This window comes from Tiliqua scincoides, chromosome 2 (genome assembly GCF_035046505.1).
Source record: "Tiliqua scincoides isolate rTilSci1 chromosome 2, rTilSci1.hap2, whole genome shotgun sequence".
NCBI lineage: Eukaryota > Metazoa > Chordata > Lepidosauria > Squamata > Scincidae > Tiliqua > Tiliqua scincoides.
The window spans coordinates 260,632,187-260,656,496 of NC_089822.1; the positions used below are offsets into that span (position 1 = coordinate 260,632,187).

At 49.1% G+C, this 24,310-nt stretch overlaps 3 protein-coding genes across 3 annotated transcripts in view; 2 read left to right on the top strand and 1 right to left on the bottom strand.

Annotated features, from left to right (window-relative positions):
• The window catches only part of LOC136639120 (zinc finger protein RFP-like), a 573,475-nt gene that overhangs the window by 156,594 nt on the left and 392,571 nt on the right, over positions 1 to 24,310 (bottom strand). The gene's annotated exons all lie outside the window — the stretch shown is intronic.
• Positions 1 to 24,310, top strand: part of LOC136640459 (tripartite motif-containing protein 10-like) — a 195,288-nt gene that overhangs the window by 69,223 nt on the left and 101,755 nt on the right. The window lies entirely within an intron of this gene.
• On the top strand, positions 15,275 to 23,618 carry LOC136640441 (zinc finger protein RFP-like). The gene is made up of 6 exons (XM_066615583.1): positions 15,275 to 15,715; positions 17,979 to 18,074; positions 18,907 to 19,137; positions 20,455 to 20,477; positions 21,547 to 21,665; positions 22,137 to 23,618. Exons 1-6 carry the CDS (start codon positions 15,275 to 15,277, stop codon positions 22,688 to 22,690), a joined length of 1,464 nt encoding a protein of 487 aa, XP_066471680.1. The 3' UTR covers positions 22,691 to 23,618.

A 24,310-nucleotide genomic window follows, 5' to 3' on the forward strand; every position in this document is an offset into this window, starting at 1 on the left:
CAGAAACATGCAATGATTGAACATCAGTGGTCAGCCTTAACAACCAGCAAATGCAACAATCACAAACACAGGAGACCAAAGCGCATTCCCACACCAGCAGCTTGGGGGCCCCTCTGGTTCAGTGCCATGTGCCAAGCACCCTCTTCTGTACTTGAGCCAAAGATGCCAGGTTCTGCCCGATCGCTCTTTTCTTGGTGCAGGACAGCCGCCTGGCAAAGACGCACACATTGATGATCACTTTGACCACAATCAGTGTGGCAATCGTCACTCCAATGGTAGCTTCTGAAGGCAGGATACTGGAGGTGTCTGTGTTTCCTGAAAGGGAAAATAATCTCATTCAGATACTGCAGGAAATGGTTGTTTAACAAAAGACATTTCTGATATAAGAACACTCATTTTCATGTCTCCATGTTTCTTGCCCATGTGAAAAAGAAAATGTTTTCTAAGTTGTTCCTTTCTGGAGACAGCAGGACATCTTGTGGAGTGGGGTTCTTGGGGTGCGTCTTCAGGTTACACTGTCCAATCAGGCCACATCTTAGGAGCACTTTATCTGCGCATAAAGTGCTTGGCAAAAGAAGAAGACAGAAATGACAGCTGTTTTGCCTCAATTTTCCATGTCTCTCAAAGCCCAATCCTAATGTGGTGCCCGTGGTATCCTGCAGGGGACTTTTGATCAACAGAGGCCTTCTCTGAGTAATGAAACCTGTATCCTCAGGGTAAGCCCGAGCTGGGCTGCTGCGTCTACTCAGACCTGTGCCCACTAACATCTGGCGCAACTCATAGCTGGCACAAGTCCTTGTGGATGCAGGTTTTGGGATTGATACTGGGAAGGGGCTTAGAACTGGCAGACGTTGCTGCTGCTAAACACGCCCCCTTCCCAGTCCAGATACACCTTCCTCTGCACCCCCATCACCACCTAATTCCACCCACACCCTGCCTCCTTGCTTATGGGGCTGGTGGGTGTCTGGGGGTTATGGGGAGTCCAAGGAGACCCATAGGGACTGCAGTGGCTTACCTGGGGGCAGTGGCTTCACTAGGATTTGCGTCACCCGGAGCGGGAGGCCTGCGTGTCACCCCATGCAGTGGGCGGGGCAACGCCCCAGGTGGTGGGCGTGGTGATGTACCATCACCCACCCCCACTGGTTTTTTGGCTGTACCTTTTGTTAGAACACAGATATTTCAATGTGGTTTGTTTCATTGCATTCTGCATGAAATTACGCATTGATTGATATATAACATGATGGTATCATTCCTCCAGACTCTGATTTTAGTGATTTTATAAACTTGTAGAGTCTCTCTCTCTCTCTCTCTCTCTCTCTCTCTCTCAGACACACACACACACACCCATGTCAACTTACTAACAACTTATTGTGGCAGTTCTCAAACTTTTAGCACTGGGACCCACTTTTTAGAATGACAACCTGTCAATTACCCATTGGAAGTGATGTCATGGCCAGAAGTGACATCATCAAGCAAATTAAAATAAATAATTATAAATAATTAAATTAAAAGAAAAGAAATAATTAAATAAGGGGGAGCCAGTCCTGTTCCACCATGTGAATCTCTGAAGTAAGTCCCACTGTGGTCAATGGGGCTTACTTTCTGGAAAGTGTGGGTAGAATTGCAGCCTGTGAGCTCAAGCCTATGCATGTCTACTCTGAAGTAAGTCCCATAGTGGTCAGTGGGGCTTACTCTCAGGAAAGTGTGGGTAGAATTGCAGCCTGTGAGCTCAAGCTTATGCATGTCTACTCTGAAGTAAGTCCCATAGTGGTCAATGCTCTGTAGTCTGCCTGCAATAACACCCCCCCCCCCAAAGGATCAGTGAGATTTCCAGCCCTCCCAGTGCCCTCCTGGCTTTGCAAGTGCAAAATAGAAAACTTCCCCTTGCCATTTCAAGCCTCTTTTTTGGTCCTTTTAGTTGGGGGGGGGGGAGGCTGCCTTCTGGAGCATTTGTTGCACTCCAGTTCCCTTTTGTGTTATTGGGGGCTGCATTCATTGGATCGGGACCATTCTGGTGTCGTTGGATTCCTCTCAGCCTGCCCTTTCCGACGGACTATGGTAGGCACGCCTACTCGCGAGTAAACGCGCAATATGGCTCACTTTCCCTTTCCATAGGGCTCCATGCATTTTTTCCTTCCGGTTTTTTGGCCATAATGTTTGAACAAAAGGAGCTATTTCAATTCTGTTTTTTGCATTGTGTTCCGCTGGACATTCTGCATCCAACGGTGTGTGGCACGACACGGTAGCTCCTAAAGCCGGAAAGTTAGCGCATCCTCCCCACAGGGCCCGTCACACACACACACACCCCGCGTCACCTGGTGCGGCCAGCACACCCCACACCCCCCTAGTGATGCCACTGCCTGGGGGTAGGGGGAAGAGTTTCTCCTTACCTTTGGCTGCACCACTGTGCAGCCCTATCTCACGCTGGATACAGCGCAAGCTTCCTGGCTTGCCTGTTGCAGCGCAAGACAGAATTGCGCCCTCAGAGACACATACCATACGTCTGCAAGATAAAATGGAATTGTAAGAAAAGAAGCCAATTCCACAGTTAGGAAGAAGAGAAATTATGCTTAGGAAGGTGAATTAAAAAAAAAAATTCCAACTAGTACAGAAAAAGGACCTCTGACTCAACTGCTCTGTCACTTATGTGAGAGAAAGTTAACAACTTTCCCCAGGGCTCTTTTTCACCTAAAGACTCATCAGGCGAGGCTGCATTTGTTCCCACTGCAAATCCCCTCTGAGTGAGTGCAGCTCCCCTTTCAGCTGGTCAATCTCTCTTGCTGTACCTGGGCAGACTGTGAGGTGCCACTGTTTTTTCCCATGCAGGAACACCCCCAGGGCATCCCTAGATTCACACTCAGAGGGTCTGTGTTTCTCTGAGGATGACTGACCCTCTGCATCTCGGTCCTGCTGCCCAAGAATAGAGAGCAGGAGAGGCAGCTGCTTGGCTGGCTCTGGCTCTGCCTAGGGATCTGCCCTGGCAAAGTCATCACAGGGACCAGCACCAGCATCAGAGGCCCACCCTCCAGGGTGATGCTCGTGTCCTCTCCCAGCACTGCCCCCTGCTGTCTGTGAGAGGAGGTGCAAAACTTTCCCCAGGGCTCTTTTTCAGCTAAGTGAAGACTCATCAGGGGAGGCTGCATTTCTTTCAGGAACTTCTTCTTTTATCAAAACAGCTGTTTTGTGGCCAGTTACTCAACATCTCTGACCCACCTACACAGGAGCAGGCCCTATTGACCACAATAGAACTTACCTCTGAGTAGACACAGACAGAACTGTGCTTTGAGAAAGGGATGGAGAGTAAACAGGCACACAGGACAAAGAAATTCAAACTTTTTATTCTTCATTCACACCCATTTTTTACATATGCATTACTACAGGAAAATCTGGCTTTTTACATCTGGACCAATCAGAACGTAAAACAATACACTGCTTCTCTGAGTAGATATACATATTCAATCAAGAACAGAGCATCATTTTACTGATCATAGCATCCTTTCCCTAATTCCTGAGGAAGGGGCATCTATTTTGGAGCCTGCAGATCTCTGATCTCTTTTGCTCAGGATATCCTTTGGAATATGGGAAGATAAGTCTTTCAGTTTCTCATGGGAATGCTTTTTTTCCCATTCCACCAAACTAAATCAATAGCCTTTGGAAGTACAATTGATCACACAACGCAGCTCAATAACCAACAAAATAAAATGATTCAAAATGAGTTATGACTGGGTCACCAACAAACTGTGACTGCATTTCTTCAACCAAGCTTTCAAGGGATGAAACTTTTGCATTCATTCCAGGGAACTCAGGAGGTTGAACCCGAGAGCAAGACATGCAGTGAGGGACTTCCAGTCCAGACAAAAGGCGATCCACACATGATCCACAGCATTCCAATTACTGGAGAAAATGGGAAAACGTGACATTCTAATTTGGGGGTGTGAAGACTGCCTCCAAGTACAGGTTAGCCTTCCAGCTAAATATTTACTTCTGCAAACCAGGCAAGGCGGCTTGCAAAGGCTTTTTGTTTCTTCATTTGTTTGTTTCAATGTTTCAAAAACTTAACAAGTACCCAACAAAAATCAGTTCATCATACACTGGGGGGTCCTGACCCACAGTTTGGGAAATACTGCTGTATGCCAGCCTAGAAGAGCAACACTTCAGGAAGTGAAAGTTCAGGGCTGTCTCTCCGGGCTCTGGTTGTGTTCCTTCCTGCAGATCCGGAGTCAGCCTCACATGGCATAGCCACCGTCGAGAGATCCGACCACCAGACATCACGGGCGGAACACAGTCGGTGAGCATCAAGGGTCTTCTAGAAATGATTGCCCTGGAGAGAGGGGGAAAGGCCTGATTTTTTAAAATGTGTGAATGGACTGGAAGGGACTCCATCAAGGGAGTTCTCTTTGGGACCAGCTTCTTCTCCCCAGTCAGTCTCAGACTCTGCAAATGCTCCCAAAGAGCTCTGATTCAGAGAAAGGGGACACGCAGAGCTTGACTCTTTTCTGTGGGTTAAGTTGTCCTGACTTCGTCTCACTGGGTCTTATTGTACAATCAGCAGTGGCATAGCTAGCGAGGGGTGGGAGGCGGTTCTCCCCAGGTACCAGTCTTTAGGGGGGTGACATCACAAATGACCAAAATTTCTAACATCGCAGAGATTAGGAATAGCTCCATCATGCTATATACCATTGGATGTGGAATTTACAGTGGAATGCAATGGAAAAAACCAGAGTGAAACCTCTCCTTTCCATCAAAAGTTATGGCCAAAAAGTCATAAAACAAAAAATGCATGGAGTCCTATGAACATAAGAACATAAGAAGAGCCCCACTGGATCAGGCCATAGGCCCATCTAGTCCAGCTTCCTGTATCTCACAGCGGCCCACCAAATGCCCCAGGGAGCACACCAGATAACAAGAGACCTGCATCCTGGTGCCTCCCTTGCATCTGGCATTCTGACATAGCCCAAAAGTGAAACAGAGTCATAGCACACGTTTACTCTCGAGTAGGCAAACTTGCCTTAGTTTGTTTGAAAGGGCGGGCTGAGAGGAATCCAAAGACACCTGAATGGCTCCTATCCAATGAAAGCAGCCCCCAAGAAACACCCAAGAAGGAACTCCCTCCCTCCAAGCTGACAAATGTATTGAGCCCTATGGAAGGCGAGAGCAAGTCACATGGTCATGTTTACTCATGAGTAAGCAAATGTACCTTGGCTCCTGGTCAAATCAGACAAAGGGGAATGCAAGGTTGGCTGTATGGTCCCAATCTGATGAAAGTGGAGCTCAACAAATGCTCCAGAAGGCAGCACCCCTCCACCCCCCCCCCCCCCCGCAAAGAATAAAATAGGCTTCAGCTGGTAAGGTCCATTTTATTTGTTTTTAGACTTGCAAAGCCAGGCGGGTCCTGATAGTGCAATGCTTGAAATATAAGAATTTACACTGAACTGGGCACTGGGGAGGGCTGAAAATCTCACTGATTTTTTGTGGGGGGTGTTATTGCAGGCAGGCTACAGAGAAAATTTACTTGGTGTAACACGGCTGGCTTCTCCTTATTTAATTATTTGTTTTTCTTTAATTTAATTATTTATAATTATTTATTTTATTTTGTTTGATGATGTCACTTCTAGCCATGAGATCAATTCCAGTGGGTCCCAGACAGATTATCATTCTAAAAAGTGGGTCCTAGTGCTAAAAGTTTGAGAACCACTGCCTTAACTCAAAACGAGTCAATGAGACATCGGGGGGGGGGAAGGTGACACCCTAATGACCAACATTCTGGAAATCGTGGCTTTTAGGAATAACACCATCATGTTATATACCATTTGATGCAGAATTTCCTCCAGTGCTTGTGGGGAAATAGTCACTGCATTTATTTTCTGGCTAACATTATTATTCGTTTCATGTCATGACGATCTGTCCTGGGACCAGTGCTTTTCAACCTCTTCATAAATGACCTGGAGACAGGGTTGAGCAGTGAAGTGGCTAAGTTTGCAGACGACACCAAACTTTTCCGAGTGGTGAAGACCAGAAGTGATTGTGAGGAGCTCCAGAAGGATCTCTCCAGACTGGCAGAATGGGCAGCAAAAAATCAAAACTTTAGATATAGGATGAAAATCCTGCAAATAAATAAATAAATAAATATTTAAAGTCCTATTTTAAAAGGGATAAACTCAACAAGCAAGAAAGACAAAGAAAGGGTTGAAACCAAAGCAGAGAGATGCCCTAATGCTTGTCACCAACATATGGGGCTGAGGTGGTGCGGAATCTCACATATGCACTTTGAATTGGAGGGGCTGCAAGTTAAGTCAAGCCCTTTGCACGGCCTCCATAGGCAAGCTGGGAAAACTACAAATAGGCTGGAAAAAGAACAAAAGCATGACTGGTTTAACCACCCTGATGCCCCGTCTTAATTACCTGAGTGTTTAGGACCTCCAACCTGTGGCATCACTAGGCAGGTGCTGACTGCACCCAGAGACATCATCAAGGAAGGGGTGACACCATGACAGGAAGGGAGAAAGGGGTTGACCAGTCACATCCAGTCATGTCCGGGAGGTCCTCAGGCCTTCTGAGCTGGGGCTCGGCCTCTGTGGATACTCAAACCATGGAGACCGAGCCTGCGAATAAGGAGGTCCCACAGTACTTTGCTTAAGAGATCAGTTACAAAGAACTTTAAGTGGTTGTGGGTGAAAGAAATAATGTTCTATTGTTCTCTTTTGGATAGTCACAGATTAAATGAAAGAAGAAAGGAGTGAGAGTGAAACTGGACTGCAGCTGCCCTGAGTCTCCTCCTCAGCTAGAGGTGACCCAACCAGGGGAAAGAGGAAAGCTAGCAGGGAGTGGGCAATGGAAGCTTGTAGAATGGAGAGTTGGTACACGGCTCAAGGGAAGAGAGAAGAGCAATTATGGAGTCTTAGTCTGCTGGGCAGACTGGTGTGCAATGCCCTTCTATGTAGCGAGGATAGTTGCACAGCTCCTCTTTCCAGAGGGAAGGAAGAAGGCAGCACGAAGGAGCTCCTCTGCAAGGCTGGCCTTAGGAGCTGCCTACAACCTCTACCTATAGCAGGAAACATCCTTGGCAGGACTGCAGTTTCACAGCCAAGGTCTGTCAAATCCGAGAGATGTAAATAAAATTCATTATAGACTTGACTTTCCATTCCACCATAGAGATACGAGGGTCGCCCAGAAAGTAATGCACCACATTTTTTTTTCTCAGCCTACAGTAATGGTACGAATGTGAAACTTTAGATATACATTATTTGAATTTTCAGGAGTGCGCACACAAATTTTTGGTTTCTTCAGACAGATAGCGTAGCTGCAGCAGTGTTTCGAAATGGCATCTGTAAGTGATGTATGTTACAAGCAGCCTGTCATCATTGAATTTCTCACTGCGGAGAAAGAAACTGTTGGGAACATTCACAAACGTTTGTGTACAGTTTATGGAGAATCTGCAGTCGACAGAAGTACGGTTAGTCGCTGGGCACAGAGGGTGAGGCCATTAAAAGGCGGTTCGGTAGAGCTCCAAGATTTGCAGTGTTCGGGGCGGCCATCCACGGCTGTCACACCTGACAAGACGCAGCTTGCTGATGTGCTCATTCGCAAGGACCGACGTATAACGACTAGGCAGTTGGCGCTGAAGCTGTCAATCAGCAAAGGAAGTGTGGATGAAATCATCCGTGCTCTTGATTACTCAAAAGTGTGTGCACGATGGGTTCCGCGCTGTCTTACAGTGGACCACAAATCTCTCAGAAAAAACATTTCTTCTGAGTTGCTGAAACGTTTTGAAGATGAGGGGGAAGCGTTCTTGTCCAGGATTGTGACAGGTGATGAAACCTGGGTTCACCATTTTGAGCCCAAAACGACAGTCAGTGGAATGGCGTCATCCTCAATCTCCACAGAAGAAAAAATTCAAAGCAACTGCTTCCGCCAGTAAGGTCATGATCACTGTGTTTTGGGACTGTGAGGGCGTCATACTCATTGATGTAATGCCAAGAGGCAGCACCATTAATTCTGAAGCTTATGTGAAGACATTAACCAAACTCAAGAAGCGCTTCCAGCGACTTCGGCGCCATAACAACCCAGGTGAATGTTTGATTCAACATGATAACGCTCGGCCTCACACAAGTTTGAGGACTTCGGAACACATCACTAAACAGGGTTGGACTGTGTTACCCCATCCACCCTACAGCCCTGACCTAGCTCCCTCAGACTTCCACTTGTTTGGGCCATTAAGGGATGCCATTCGCAGAAGACATTTTGAGGATGACGAAGAGGTGATTCGCACAGTGCAGAAATGGCTTCGTGACCAGAACAAGGAGTGGTACCAACAGGGCATACATGCCCTTGTGTCTCGCTGGAGGAAGGCCATAGAACTGGACGGAGATTACGTGGAAAAATAGGGAGTGTAGAAGAAACATCATTCTTTCTTGTGTGTAAGTTTCATTGTGTTCAATAGATAATTGTTGAAGAAAAAAAATGTGGTGCATTACATTTTCAAGCACTGTGCCAATTCACAGTCAAGTTTAGCTGGTCTGAATTCTACTCCAGCAGGGCATGTGCCCAGTGGGTCCAGGGACACCGTCATCAGTATGTGTGCTGGAGGTTTCATTGCTAGAATTGCTCCAGGGTATGCTTCAAATCATAAAATTTGTCTTTGGCTTCTGCTGGAGACGACAGTCGGTGCATAAGCACTGATGAGAGTGACAGGTCCTGCTGATGACTGGAGCTGCAGGGACAAAATTCTTTCACTTCCCACAGCAGGTGGGATGATGGATTTCAGCAGGGTATTTCTGACCGCAAAGCCAACACCATGTTCCCTGGTTTCGTTTGGTGGTTTTCCCTGCCAGAAAAATGAGAAATTTCGCTCCTTGACAGATCCGGAATCTGGCAGCCTAGTCTCTTGAAGGGCGACGATGTCCATCTGCAGTCTGCTCAGCTCCATGTCGATGACAGCTGTTTTGCGTGCATCATCTATTGCTTGCAGGTCATCAGGGAAGCCAGGTGTCATTGTCCTTACATTCCAGGTGCCCAGCTTTAGGGCAGGAGTTTTCTGTTTTCTATTGCATGGTGCAGAGTTTTCGATCTGCTTGTCGGTTTTCACCCTAAACCCCACGCACCCCGTGAGGTTAACGGACCGTGGCGAGGCAACACCTTACTGGCTGGGGACTGCCCAGCTTAAGGCGGGCAGTAGCTGCCCAATGAGATGCAATGATCTCTCCCACCGTCGGAAGCAGCCCCTGGCGTCATGCCCTACACCAATCGAGTGAAGACTTATAACCGGTAACTGCTGCTTCCCGTGTTGTGCCGACGCCGTATGGCGAAGTTGGAGTGTCCTCTCCAGTGCGCGAAGCCTGGGTAAAGAAGGTATGGAGGATAGGCTGTTACCCATGCAGCAAATCCCCCCTCTCCACGTCGCTGGAATGATCCAATGGAAAGGCAGAAACCAATACGGTTGGTTCCAGCGGCATCGCAGGAGTTGCCAGAACGTTACTGTGTGCAGCCACGAACTGCCTGAGGGACTCCGGCTCCTGATTTTGCCTCGAGGTTGACTCCTGAAGCCTTTTCCACAACTGGATGTAGCCACAAGGCAGTGGAGGTTTGGAATCAGAGTTTTCCTTCTCTTAGATGTCTCCCTATTCAACTTCCTGATAGCCACAAACCTCTCTCGTGCCCCTCCCCCCTGCATCCCATTTGTCTCACCACTGCTCCCTATACAACTTCCTGATACACACAAACCCCTCTCGGGTTTAGGACTTTGAACCCCTCTCGGGTTTAGGACTTTGAAACCCCTCTCGGGTTTAGGACCTCTCGGGTTTAGGACTTTGAAGTCCTAAAGTGCTGCAAAGAGATCATCGTCACTGAGCTGCATGAAATCCTTTGTCTCTGCTGGAGAGAAGGTGGAGTACCTCAAGACATGAGGGATGCAAACATCATCACGCTGTACAAGAACAAAGGCGAAGGGGTGACTGCAACAACTACCGTGGCAGCTCTCTCCTTAGCGTTGTAGGAAAGTTGTTTGCCCGAGTTGCACTAAAGAGGCTCCAGGTACTTGCAGAGAGCGTTTATCCAGAATCACAGTGCGGATTCCGAGCCAACAGGTCCACCACTGATATGGTATTCTCCCTTAGACAACTGCAGGAGAAATGCAGGGAACAACGACAGCCACTCTTTATAGCCTTCATAGATCTCACGAAGGCTTTCGACCTGGTCAGCAGGGATGGCCTCTTCAAGATTCTCCCCATGATCGGATGTCCACCCAGGCTCCTCAGCATCATCAGATCCTTCCACAAGGACATGAAGGGCACTGTTGTCTTTGATGGCTCCACATCAGACCCCTTTGACATCCGAAGCGGCGTGAAGCAGGGCTGTGTTCTTGCACCAACCTTGTTTGGGATCTTCTTCGCTGTCCTGCTGAAGCAGGCCTTTGGAACTACAACAGAAGGCATCTATCTCCGGACCAGATCAGATGGAAAGCTCTTCAACCTCCCCAGATTGAGAGCAAAGTCCAAAGTCCAGCTGAAATGTCTGCGTGACTTCCTCTTTGCCTACAATGCAGCTATCACTACCCACTCTGCCAAAGATCTCCAGCAGCTCATGGATCATTTTAGCAAGGCCTGCCAAGATTTTGGACTGACAATCAGCCTGAAGAAAACACAGGTCATGGTTCAGGATGTGGACTCACCTCCCTGCATTACAATCTCTCCACATGAACTGGAGGTTGTCCATGACTTTGTGTACCTTGGCTCAACGATCTCTGACACTCTTTCTCTCGATACCGAGCTAAACAAACACATCGGTAAAGCAGCTACCACGTTTTCCAGACTCACAAAGAAAGTCTGGTCCAACAAGAAGCTGACGGAACATACCAAGATCCAGGTCTACAGAGCTTGTGTCCTGAGTACACTTCTGTACTGCAGCGAGTCATGGACTCTTCACTCACAACAGGAGAGGAAACTGAATGCTTTCCACATGCGCTGCCTCTGACATATTCTTGGCATCACCTGGCAGGACAAAGTTCCAAACAACACAGTCCTGGAACGTGCTGGAATCCCTAGCAAGTATGCACTACTGAATCAGAGACGCCTGCGATGGCTCAGTCATGTCGTGAGAATGGATGATGGGCGGATCCCAAAGGATCTCCTCTATGGAGAACTTGTGCAAGGAAAGCGCCCTACAGGTAGACCACAGCTGCAATACAAGGACATCTGCAAGAGGGATCTGAAGGCCTTAGGAGTGGACCTCAACAAGTGGGAAACCCTGGCCTCTGAGCGGCCCACTTGGAGGCAGGCTGTGCAGCATGGCCTTTCCCAGTTTGAAGAGACACTAGGCCAACAGTCTGAGGCTAAGAGGCAAAGAAGGAAGGCCCATAGCCAGGGAGACAGGCCAGGGACAGTCTGCACTTGCTCCCAGTGTGGAAGGGATTGTCACTCCTGAATCGGCCTTTTCAGCTACACTAGACGCTGTTCCAGAACCACCTTTCAGAGCGCGATACCATAGTCTTTCGAGACTGAAGGTTGCCAACTACTATGCTTCAAATCATGCAGGGTTCACACTGACCAGCTGTAACTTGATGTGAAATGACTTTTGAAAGAAAAAAAGGAGGAGTTGTAGCCACTGGTTGCCTCCTACTTGAAGATCAAGGCAGGTGAAATCTTGAACCGTGATGGATACACTGATTCCAGAACCAAGAGCTTTGCACAAAATGGGGCATGGGGTTTCCTAGGAAGGAAACGGACTGTTTCATTTCTATCCCACCTTTCACTAGATAGTTCCAAAGTGGCTAATTGCTATTTTGACCAAGTGACAAAATGCCAAAGAGCACCTCCCAGTGCATCCTCAAAACTGGCCAGAACGGGGGGATCATGGGAAAGATCCTCCACCTGCCACATTATGGCAGCCGTGACTGTCTTGTCTAGTTCCACCCTTGCAATCCATGGCAATGGTGCTGGAAGAGAAGGTCAGACCCTCCCCCAGCTTCTCACTCCCTTTCCAAGGGAAGCCAGTGAAGAAAGGAGGGGACCACAGTCAGGCAATGCAGCTGGGCAGGTCAGGAGCGGTAGTGGGCAGATGCAGGACTCTCCATTCATCTCTTTTCTGCCACCCCCACCCACTGCTCAAGGCAAGCACTTCATTGGATCTCTTGTCTGGGCCAGCCTGAACTGTGAGGCTAGAATAGTCTTCCCTCCTTGGAGCCACCTAGAGAAAAGAGATGGGAGAGACATAAAACAAACAGGCTGCAGGAGTCAGTAATTCCTACTGTGGAAGAATAAACTCGGTGATGAATCCCAAGCACTCTGCATATGCTCTTCTTCTTCATCAGGTTCATAGCCTAAGCTATGTTAAGCCCTGGCTCAAGCTACCCTCGACTGGGGAAGGTGCAGGGTGAAAGTGCAGCCTGGTGCAAAATGCCATATTGAGGACAACGGAGGGCTCCTCTGGCCACATCTTGAGCCTTCCCCTCAAGCTGCCCGACTGCACCCTCCTTTCCCTGCTGCAGGAAGATCTCATGGGGGGGCTGCAGTGCAGAGGTTGGCCTCACATTCAGCAGGTTGCAGGTTTAGAGCCCGGCATACCCCGATTGTGTCAGGAAAGACTATACCTGAAACTATGGGGGTTGCTGCCAGCCAGTGTAGACAACTCTGAGATGGATGGCCTGACTCTGTACAAGGCAGGTTCCTACTTTCCACCACTCAGCCCTCTGCCATGAGAAGGATGGTGTCAGCACAAGGCCTTTCCTCACTGAGCCACTAGGGGTCAGCCTTTTACCACCACTAGCCCTACGGATGACCTGAAATGTCCTGTGCTTGGGACTTTCATCACTGCCCTTCCAGGCCATGCTACCCCCAACCCACCAGACCTGTGGAAAGAGCCATCCAAAAGGCAACTGCAGAGGAGTGTTACTGGCCTGCTACAAGGGGGGCAAAGTGATGAAGACACAACAGGGGGCACAAGAAAAGAGCACAGGAACTTCTGGGCGTTCAAGCACAAGTTCTGGGTGAAGCAGCAGGACTGCAAGGGCTGCATCACCAACTCCTGGGAGTCACTGGGAGATCCGGGGAGGGGGTGCTTGAAGTGTCCCCTCTGCAAAGCTCACACCCTGAAATGCAACTTCCAGCCAAACTGGCAGATGCAAGAGAAGAAAGTTTAACTCCTTCACTGAACTGCAGCAGCAGGAGATCAGCTGTGTGTGAAACACAAGGAAGCAATCCCAAGAGGAGAAAAAGCTGGTGTGTGCGACTTGCCAGCAGACCCTGCAACACAAACCACACACTGCAGTTCTCAGAGAAGCAGCTGTTTCGAGTACACGGCAGGAGATCATCCGGACCTTTGGGAATGGGCACTTGAATGGCCTCCTAATATGGTCATGTATGTTTTGTTCTGCCATAGGCAAGAAAACACCACCACCACCACCATTTTCTTGGTACAAATCTTTGGCTAAATAGTTCTATCTTTTCCCAGTCTGTAATCAGGCTATGGACAAGCATGTCTGAACTGGCCCCTCTGCCTTTCAGCAAGTCAGCATCAACCCTCTTGAAACATTCTGCAGTATTCCCCCATAGAAAAACAAATGTTGCACAATTTATTGATTATCATGTGAGGGAGATTCCATGAGGGTTGTTCATTTTGCAACCTGCATCCAGGACAGGGGCCGTGCCCTCTCTTCAAGGTCCTGCAGCAAAGGGAAACATTTGCACCCTCTGATTCAAGGCTACTCCAGGATTTTGGCATCAGGACGTTGAAACGAGTCTCAATTTTCAAAAGCACTCAGGTTAAAAAAACAAAAAATAAAAAGGAAGGATTAGCACGTGGTTTGAAGAGGGAGGGAGGGAACTCTTGAGATCCTGTTTAAGTCCATTTCTACAGACCTTTGTTGCTCCTTTTATGCTGTTGCAGGGGAATGGAAAACTACTCCCTCCCTTGTGGCTTTTCAGTAAGGGCTCAAAATATACCTGCTTCACTTGGCATTTGGTTGCTGGGTGAATCTCTGCCCTCTGCGCGTATGTGGCTATGGCTTGACTGCTTCCCTGGGCTAATGTGTTCCTCCCGCAATGGCTCAATGATATGTGTGAGGGTTTGCTTTGTTTTATGTTTCATGGTTTAATGTTAAAAATAATGTTCTCAATGCTGCGTTAGCTGTTTTTCTTTTTACCTGCTGTGAGATAGATACTTTATACAAAATATACTGCGTACTTCTATTATAAAGCTTTGCAAGCCAACTTGGGCATTTGCTTCCGCATGGAAAAGGGAGGAAATAAATAAATAAATAAAACGTAGGAAAAGTCTGACTGGATCAGGCCAAGGGCCCTCCTACTCCATCATCCCACCAGGTGCTTCCGGGAAGCCAGAGCTATACCCCCCTCTCAGCTGAATGCCCTGTAGAAAGGGTATTCAGAGGCACCCGACTACTGCAGCCAGAGGTATCGTGCCCCGAGCGTGATTACCACTCACAGACAGTCCTGTCCACCATGCCTGTGTCCAATCCCCTTCTGCAGCCATTCAGGCCAGTGGCCATTTCCACATCTTGTGGCCATGAATTCCACAGACTAATTATCCACTGTGGGAAGAAATCCCTCCTAACTCTCCTGCCAGTCAGTTTGCAGGTCTTGGTTGACGCCAACCTGGTTGAACTCTCTATTCTTCCTGGAGAGGAGCTGCAGCTCAGGGGTTGAGCAGGTTGTACCATCACCCATCAGATGAGCACCCAAAGTTGCTCATCATCAACCCATCATCACCATCATAACCATCAGGTTACCCATCATCAAACATCAGGTTGCTCAAGAAGGGGGAGGACTTTTCCGGGGCAGAGTCTGATCCCCTCTTGCTGCTCCTTTGGGTAATCCTTTGGGTGCCCAGAGTAAGATCCGGAATGCAGAAGGGGCTGAACTCAGGCTGAGGCTCCTTCTCTGCAAAGAGCCCCAAAGAGATCCAGGAGGGGATTCCAGTGAAACATCCCACTTCAAAGGGGATTTCTGATGATTTTCTGATGATGGCTTCCTTGGATCCTGCTGCTGTGATTCAGTCAGCAGCCTTCAGAGTCGTTTCAGGCTGGAAAGGGTTAAATCTCACTCCAGGGGAAACCGATTCTGCAAAGGAGGGGCTGATCAGGCCCCTTGATGTCCCCAAAGAGCTTTCCCAAGCAGGAGCCCCTTGAAGCTCATCCTGCTGCTTTTCAAAAGTTGTTTTTGTGATGTCAGAGGAGATCCTGAATCAGTTCCAGGAAGGGAAACTCCCCCTTCAAGACTCACAGGGAGAAAAGGAAAGTGACTCCGACTTCCCTGTGCCAGGAGCCATGGCAGCTGCAGGGGACATCCAGGACCTCTGCTATGAATTGATTTGTCCCTTCTGCCTGGAGTATTTCAGGGACCCGGTGACCATCAGGGAGTGTGGGCACAACTTCTGCCGAGCCTGCCTGGCCCAGAGCTGGGGGGAGGAAGAGGAGGAGGGCGATGTTGCCTTGGTGGTCTACTGTCCCCAGTGCAGGGGATCCACTCAGGGAAAGAGCCTCCTCCCAAACCGACAGCTGAAGAACGTGGTGGAGATAGCCAGGAAGCTCCGCCTTGGGGGGCAAGGGGGGGCCAGAGAAGCGGAGGGGGTCTGTGAGAAGCACCAGGAGCCCCTGAAGCTCTTCTGTAAGGACCACCAAGCCCCCATCTGTGTGGTGTGCAACAGATCCAGGGAACATGAAAGCCACAAGGTGGTTCCACGGGAGGAGGCTTTCCAGGAGTACAAGGTAGGAAAGGGCTGGGGATCTTGATGGCAGGGGAAGGGTAGAGCTGCAGGAGCACCTCATTAAAGAACCACAGTTTTCCTGTGTCTGACCCCCCCATCCCATACTTTGTTGGACCAAACAGTATCACACACCTCCATGACTGAGAGGTTGTCACATTCAACACATACTTGGATTCAGTCTGACCCAAAACATGCTTGTTTTTTTTGCAAAATCCTTTAACATGGTTCCCACTGCAGATACAGCTGGTCCAAGACCTTCTGATGCCTGAGCCTGCATGCAACATGCTCCTCCCTCACACGATAATATGCCAGCCTCTGCTCCTCTGCCTCTCTCATGTTCTGGCTCAGGACTCTCCTCCCCTCCACATTTCCCCTCCTCTCTGTCCCCCACCAACCTGCTGCCTCAGGCGACTGCTTCAGTTGGCCTCCTGGATGGACCAGCCCTGCCTCCAGCTCACACTGCCAAATACGGAAATTAGAATTTTCCACTTTAAAGTAACCCCTTGGACAAATGGGACTCTCAGATGTCCAGATTTGCCCCAGGCAGTGGCATAGCTAAGGAGGTGCAGGGGGTAGCAGTTGCTCTGGGCATCAAGTTTTAGGGGGGCAACAAGCTGAACTTCACACTTGTGGCCAAAATTGTGAACATTTCTGTATGTATCAATAATACTGTCTTATATCTTTGGAAAGCTCATTTCATGCAGAATGCAATGAAACAAACGGCACTGGAATATCTCTGTTCTATCAAAACTTATGGCCATTTATCCAGAAAATGAAAACACAACTGCCATTTGGAACAAAAAGTGGATTTTTTAAACTCAAAACTGACCTGTCAGACTGATTGTTCTGAGAGGCAATGACATGTTATTATGTAATTGACATGTTTCAATAAGGTATTAATATGAATCAGCTCTCATTCCCATGTATCATAATACAGTTACACTGCTAACTGGGTAAAGACGCACTTATCAAGTGGTGCTCACCTTTTATTAAGCAGAGGGAGAATAACCGTCCCCCTTCACCCCAGCACACTGTCTTTAACCAATCAGGGGCACACGTTTTATTTATTTTCTTAATTAAATTTGATTTTGTCTTGGATGGGGGGCTACAAATCCACTTTGACCCCAGGTAGCATATAGATGCCTTCACTATGACACTGGCTGGGGGGAGATGGCAGAGCAAGTGGGTGGAGAGCTGCTTGGGGGAGGAAGCAGGTTTCCCCCCAATTTCCACTTTTTAAAAGTCCAGGTGGGATGTCACTTCCATTGGTGACATCACTTCCAGGGCATCATGTTGGGATTCGCACCGGGCTACGTGTTCATTAGGTACACCACTGGCCCCAGAGCAACCAAGCCTGAATTTGGGGCACACTCCCACTGCTTTCCTAGCCGGAAGAGCAGCCAGTGGTGGACACAGGTACATCCTGGGCAGTCCAAAACTGCTGATCAGTTTTGGATGCCTCTGCAAGGGACCCCTGGAGGAGGAAGGGGGCTGGTGCCGATGTGGTATGACAGAGGACTTGAAAAAACTTTCAGAAGGCCATAAGGAGGGTGGGTGGGAGGTGGGGCGGAGGAGTGATCCGAGGAACCTCCTAGAGGAGGAAGGAGGCCTGGGTGGGCCAGGAGTGCCACCTGAATGGGAGAAGGAGGTGGTGGTGAAGTCTAACCCCTCCCCTCCCAGGCCTGGAAAAAGACACTGAGACTCATAGCGGGGCCCTGGAGGACCCCCTCTGCTTGACCTCCCCCAGGGGCAGCAGGATAGCACTAGGCAGGGACTCCTAGACTTGCCACAAACCGAAGTAGGGCACTCAGCAACAAGGCTAAATGGCATCACATCCTGCTGGAAAAAAATTAATATATAATTAATAGAAGACATTGAAAAAGAGCTTCAGTCCAAGTTGGTGCTAAATACTGGCTGGTAATTTGGCCAACAACTGAAAGTGCACATACACATAAATTTCTTAATTGTATCCACTGGAGTCAGACTGAGGCTGAGTTTTTACCGGAGTACCAGACCTGCCTGAGAGTTTTTAACAAGTTCTAACTGGATCTATTACTGTAAGAGAAATTCTAGAATGATGAGATAAAGACCCTGAGGGACTTAGGGGGCTGCTGGAAAATACAGGGGTTTGGTGCAGGGAAGATACACCTTGACCAGTAGGCTTGATCCCACCTGTCTGTCTCTCAGCTTTCGTCTGTGTTTGTGTGTGTAAATATCAGTCATCTTTCCAAAGGACGTAAACTTGATCTTTCATTTCTCACCAGGATCGGATCAGTAGCAGGCTGGAGATCTTGAGAGCAGAAAGAGAAAAAATCCTGAGGTATAAAGCAGGCGCAAAGAAAGAAAGCCAAGACCTGCTGGTAAGTGTCATGCTTGTTGGGCAGTTCAAAGATACCTGAACCTGTTTCTGGAGACACAGAATAGACATGCAGGAGTCCAAGGGCAGAAGGCAGCTCTGCTGCTCTAATCCTCCATGGCTGGAATGGCCCCATGTCCTATGCACGGCCATTCGGAAAGTGGGTCCTTTGAGGTCTTTAGGAAACTCCTTCATGACTAAATATTCATCTGAGCTCTGTGAAAACTCAGAAATGCCCTTCCAATCATGTTCAACCTGATGGTACTGCAAGGACATAGCCCAATCCAATTGGGCTTGCGCCAGCCCAGCACCAGTGCACAGTGTCGCAAATGTGCCATTACACACACCTGTGACAGTCTGCACCAGTCTGGTGCTGGATCTGGCTCAGCAAGAGCCTGCCAGCACCAGGCAGAGGACAGGAGACTACTGCCCACCACTCCAGGTGAGCACCTGATGACGGAGTGGTAAGTCTGGACAGGTTGGTGGTGTTCCGAGCTGGGGAAGGTGTGGCAGGAGGAGGTAGTGAGGTGGGGGGAGAGATGGAGACCGTCTCTGCCACTATACCCTCACCCCCCTAGTCCCAGGAGACCCAACATGGGTATCTTTGAATCTGTGACCACACAATAGTGGGCTCAGATCCAAGGACACCTATCGAGGCCTCCTGGTGATTACATAGGGTAAAGGACTGTCCCAAGTACCCCAGCACTGCTTCCAAGCCCCATGGAACACAGCTGTAGCCATTTTGGCGCCACTGCAGCCCTGGGCCATGGAAAGCTTTGGATTGGACTGTCAATTCTTTGGTCTGCCATTCATTTCTTCCTATCTACTTGTTGCAGAACCAAACAGAAGAAAAGAGACAAAAGACCAAGGCTGAGTTTCGACAAATACACCAGTTCCTGGAAGAAGAGGAGAAAAGCCTCCTGGCCCAGATAGAAGAGGTGGAGAAGGAGATTGCAAGAAGGAGGGACAAGCACCTGGCCAAACTCTGCAGGGAACTCTCCTCTCTGGGAAATCTCATCCAGGAGATGGAGGAGAAGTGTCAGCAGCCAGCCAGCCAATTCCTGCAGGTAAGGTCTGATCTGCTGAGCTTCACGGGCTGCCTGGGCTGTCAAAGGCAGCTGCATGTATAGTGCATTTCAGCAGTCTTACTGGAATGGTAGCAGCGCAAGTTAAATTCCTAAACCAAACTACATTTACAGAGGAATCTTACTGAGTATAAGAGGGAGTTGTGGCTGTATCTAAATTCAGTCTTGATCCTTTAACCGCTACTGCATAGATGCCCTCTTTAAACTACCGTCTGACCCTCGTGCCTCTGGCCAGAACCAAAGCCCAGACTGCATCAGAAGCTGCTTGGCAATAAGTATTCCCTTGTGATATTGGGTTGTTATTCTGTACACTCAGGGCACAATCCTAGCCCAGTTTCCAGCACAAGCATAAGGGCAACACAGCTCTGAGGTAAGGGAGCAAACATTCCCTTACTTGGAGGAGGCCTCTGTGACTGCCGCTGCAGCACACGTCCCATTGGCACAGCTATGCCAGTGCTGGAAAGTGGGTTAGGATGAGTGGTTTATTGCCCTGTCCTGCTGCTAGAGGTAGATCTAAAGTAATTCTCAGGGTCAGTTGGTTATTGTCCTGGCTGGTCATTAGGGATAGACGAGAAGAAACTCACAGGGGGTCTCAGTGCTGAGTTTTGCAGGTGCCTGAATGTACCATGGAAGTGGACCCTCCTCCTCCCTTTTGGAGCCATTCTGGGCACCTAGAGAAAAATGGAGTTGTCTCTTCCTTTTGCTCTTAAAGCCCAGAATGGCTGGACGGGTGGCTTGCACAACATGTTCAGGCACTGGCAAAACTTTGCACTGTGCCCCCCCACATAGTAACAGTACTGCACAATCATATCCTTCCTCCCCCCCCCCCACCCCGGCCAGTGTACCGGCACTGCTTGAGCACCCAGCAAAGGGGCATTTGCAGATGTCTTCTTTTGGTAAAGGAATATTTGTTCTTACTTCAGGGAAATGCCTCTAGTGCCAGATCTACTCTGACCTGTAGCAGCTATTTTGCTGGAGCATGAGATTGAGGCCTGGATAAGATATCAGCAGTGCCACTGCCACCAATACCATCCCCTTCCACCATCTCCTCTTCACCCCACCACCTCCCCTACTCCAACCCATTTCCATTACTTTTCACCACCCTCCAACCCCACATGCTGACTCACTGTTGTTGGGGTATGTGATAGATCCACTAACATGCTGAGCTGCTACATGCTTAGTCCTTGAATGGAGCATGCAAGACAGATCTCTGCCAATTGAACATTGGAGGACCAGAGAGCATCTCTGTCCAGGGTCTTCCTTGTGGCAGGTGCTGAGTTCTCTTTCTTTTCTTTTCAGGATATTAGAAAGATCTTGCAGAGGTATGTGGATCCCACTCATTTTCCTTCTTGCTTCCTGATGCTGGGAAGGGTCTGTGAAGAACGTGGCTCTCCAGGGGCTCGTGGGGAGAGAGTGTAGGACTCCCCAACCTCCAGTGCTCTGTCTCTTTGGAACAGGCAGCAGAGCTGCCAGACCTCTGTGTTCCTTCAGCGACACTTTGCCCTGAGTTGTTTGTGTACCTGCTGTATTTTCTATTCATGTTGCCATCACTAGAAAAGCCTCCTCCTCAAAGCACCCCCAGTGTGTCTGCTTCCGTCTCCAGGATTTCTACTTTCTTCTCCTTCTCCTTCTCTTTCTTTTGTTCCAGTGAGGAATTCCAAATTGGATGCAGTGGCGTACCTAGAGGCGGGCAAGTGGCACAAATGCCTCAGGCAGTGCACTGGGGGGTGCTGCTGTGACACACCCCATGCGACACCCCCACCCCATACTGCAAGAGCTGTGCTGAAAATGGCTGCAGGAGCGCATCCACTCTCTGAATACTTCCACGCTGCTCTGAGGGTCCCCCTCCTCTCTTGTGAAAGGCGAAGAGAGGGGCCCTCAGATGTGGCCGTGAGGTCCTTCCCCTCCCCATGCGTTAAAGGGGAGGAGAGTGGTGGCATCACTCAATTGTGCTACCTGACAGGAGCTCAGCACTGCCTCTGCTCTTCTCCCCTTTAACACAAAGGAAGGGGGTTAACTTCAGGGTGGTGGGAAGTGACACGACCTCCTCCCATTTCTCAGGCTCCGAGGACCCTTCCAGGCCCCTTCTGAGGGACACAAAGGCTGCTTGACTGGAGCGCTTTGAGGTCGCTCAGAAGTGGTGCCCAGGAGGCCAGTGCCATTCCAGGAGGTGGGGGAAGTGGGTGGCACCTCCTGGGTGCTGCTGCTGAGCGACCCCATAGCGCTTGATCAGGCAATGCCCTCTTTTCACTGCAATTACTTCTGGGTCAAGGGCAGGAGGTGGAAAAGGGGGTGTGGGGCAGAAAAAGGGGTATTGTCCTGGGTGCCAGAACCCCCAGGAACACCTCTGACTGTGTGGATTTTGGGATCTGATTTTTTTCTCCACATCAGGTCTGAGAAGAAGGAGACGTCTGAGAATCCTGTGGCTTTTCCTCCTGAGCTCACCTGCAGAATCGGGGAATTCCATGATGTGAAACCCCTTCTGGAGGGAGTCATGGAGCAATTGCCAGGTAATGAGGAATGATGTGCAAGGAGGCAGATGGTAGGCAGTTTGGACAGGACGTCATGGTGCAGGGGCTAAAAGTAAAGGGGGAGAGAAATCAGTGGCATATCTCAGGGTCCTGGCACATGGTGCAACCCCCATTTTTCCACCACCCCCACACCTCTTGCCCCCCACCCCTCTTCCGCCCCCAGCACCTGTGACCCGGAAGTAATGACTTCCCTGCAGCTACCTCTTCCATTCCTAATTTGGAAAAAAAAGTGGGGGAATGAAGGAAGCAGCAGAGGCCCCAGCGGAAGCACCACTTGTAAGTGGTTTGGGGCTGCTGGAAGCCCAGCTGTCTGGGGCGCTGACGCTCTAGGCCGCCCTCTCGCTTCCAGAGGTCTCTCTGAGGACTGGGCACAGTTGGGAGGAGGCTGATTTCCTCACAACGGTTTCCAGGCTGATCTTGTCTCTTTCCTCCTCTCCCTCCACCCAACAGCAAAGGTTGACAGCAAACACCCAACATCCTCAGCAGCAAACGTGACTCTGGATCCAGACACGGCTCATCCCCAACTCATCCTGTCCAAGGACCGAAAGAGTGTGAGATCTGAACACGAATGTCAAGCTCTGCCCGACAATCCTGAGAGATTTGACTGGTGGGAGTTTGTGCTGGGCCGTGAGGGATTCACAGCAGGGAGACACTTCTGGGAGGTCACTGTGGGAGGGGAGGGATGGTGGGCTGTGGGGGTGGCCAGAATGTCTGTGAAGAGAAAGGGCAGGTTTGGTCTTAGTCCTGAGGAAGGAATCTGGGCTGTGTGCAAGTGGGGAGGTCAGTACAGCGTTTTTAATCTTCACAAATACACCCTTTTGTCCCTGGACCAGAAGCTCAAGAGGATCCGAGTGACTCTGGACTGTGCTGGGGGGCAGGTGGCCTTTTCTGATGCTGACACAGGAGTCCATCTCTACACTTACTCAGGAGTCTCCTTCTGCGGAGAGACCCTCCTCCCCTTCTTTTGGGTGGATTATAAAGCCCACCTGAGACTCTCTCCCTGAGGCAGTCGCAGGGTCTTCTTCTCAGGCTCTGATGGTTTTTCTTTCCAGACCAGACCAGAGTGATTGACAAGAAAGTGCCGTCTATACATGTGTGTAAGTGGTAGAATTTATGCCTTAAACTGGCCCTGAAAGAGGGTTGACGTATATAGAGGTTAATATGGGAGGTGAGGGAACGTGGGGTTTGCTGTGGGGTCTGTGAGGAGAAAGGGCTGGGCTCAGATGAGTCCTGAGGAAGGACTTGCTGTGGGCAGGTGGGGAGGTCAGGACGGAGTCTAGGAGTAGCTGCTGTGTGAGGTGGGGGGGAGCAGGACTGAGAAGCAGGACGCAGGGGGTGGGGGTGAAGGAGCACTTTTTCTTACCTGTGAATGTTCTGAGGCAGCCACAGAAAGCAAAGAAACAATGTAGCCATTTTAGCTTCTTCTTCAAACAGGCAGGAAATGAAGGCGCTTATGGGATTGTGGTCTGTGTGAGGGTTCCTGCCAGGGAAGTTCAGCTCCATCCTCTGCACAAAGCCTGCAGGTTCCACCAGCACCTTCATCTCCCTCCCTGTCTGGAGAAGACAAATGATTCCTTTTTTCTTTGGGGCTTTTTGCTGCTGCCCCAAAACAGTTCCCAGTAAGTCCCCATCCCCCACATTGATCGAAGGGTCACAGAAAATTCATTTTTTTTTTTTGGCTCTGTTTATTTGTGAGATCGACTTATACTCAAGTATGTGTGATAATTAAGAGCCGCTTGGCAGTCAGAGCCTCTTTTCCAGCTCTGCAAAGTCCTCTCACCTCCTTCAGGAAGTCATTAAAACTAAATGGCATGCAATCTTCTCTTTAATCATCTCATTCAGCGATGCCCAAACTCTTTGCTGAGTCCCATACTCAAGGAATACCGGAAGCACTCCTGATGTAACTGTGTGTGTGTGTGTGTGTGTGTGTGTGTGTGTGTGTGTGTGTGTGTGTGTATATATATATATATATATATATATATATATATATATATATATATATATATATATATATATATATAAGCGCTATACCCACTTAGCAGGTGTAAGTGTATTATGAGACATGGAAATGAGAGCTGACTCACATTAACACCTTATTGGATCCTTGCGGCATCATAACAGCATCTCATTGGCTTTCAGAACACTCAGCCTCATAGGTCAGTTCTGAGTTAGGGAAATTTTGTTCCGTCCCTTTCAACCTTTTTAGCTCACAGCACGCTGACAAGGCACTAAAATGGTCAACAAGGCAACTAGTGGTTTTTAGTGGCATTAAATTACTACATTACAATAAATTTTAATTAATACAATTAATAGAATCAAATCATTACATGACAAAGAAATTCACAAGAACTTGGAGAGGGACGTGTGTTTGGTTTCTGGAAAGGAGGAAAATGTTCTGAAGCAGGGTGATCAAATTGCTACCCAAGTGTGATGCCAGAAAGTGCTGGCAAAGAGAGGTCAGGCTGAGCATGTAGTGGAGAAATGTGGGTGAGGGGCAGTGATGAGACATGATTGGAACAAGTGCAGGATTTGACTGGGGATGAGACAGAGAGAGAGAGAGAGAGAGAATGTGAGGCGACTGAGTCTGGGCCTTTGGAAGGTGGGGAGGAGTAAAGGAAGGGAAA

Coding starts and splice junctions, on each gene's coding strand:
- LOC136640441 (XM_066615583.1), top strand. CDS start 15,275: ATGGCAGCTGCAGGGGACATCCAGGACCTCTGCTATGAATTGATTTGT. Junction 15,716..17,978: donor AGGCTTTCCAGGAGTACAAG/GTAGGAAAGGGC, acceptor ATTTCTCACCAG/GATCGGATCAGTAGCAGGCT. Junction 19,138..20,454: donor CAGCCAGCCAATTCCTGCAG/GTAAGGTCTGAT, acceptor TTTTCTTTTCAG/GATATTAGAAAGATCTTGCA.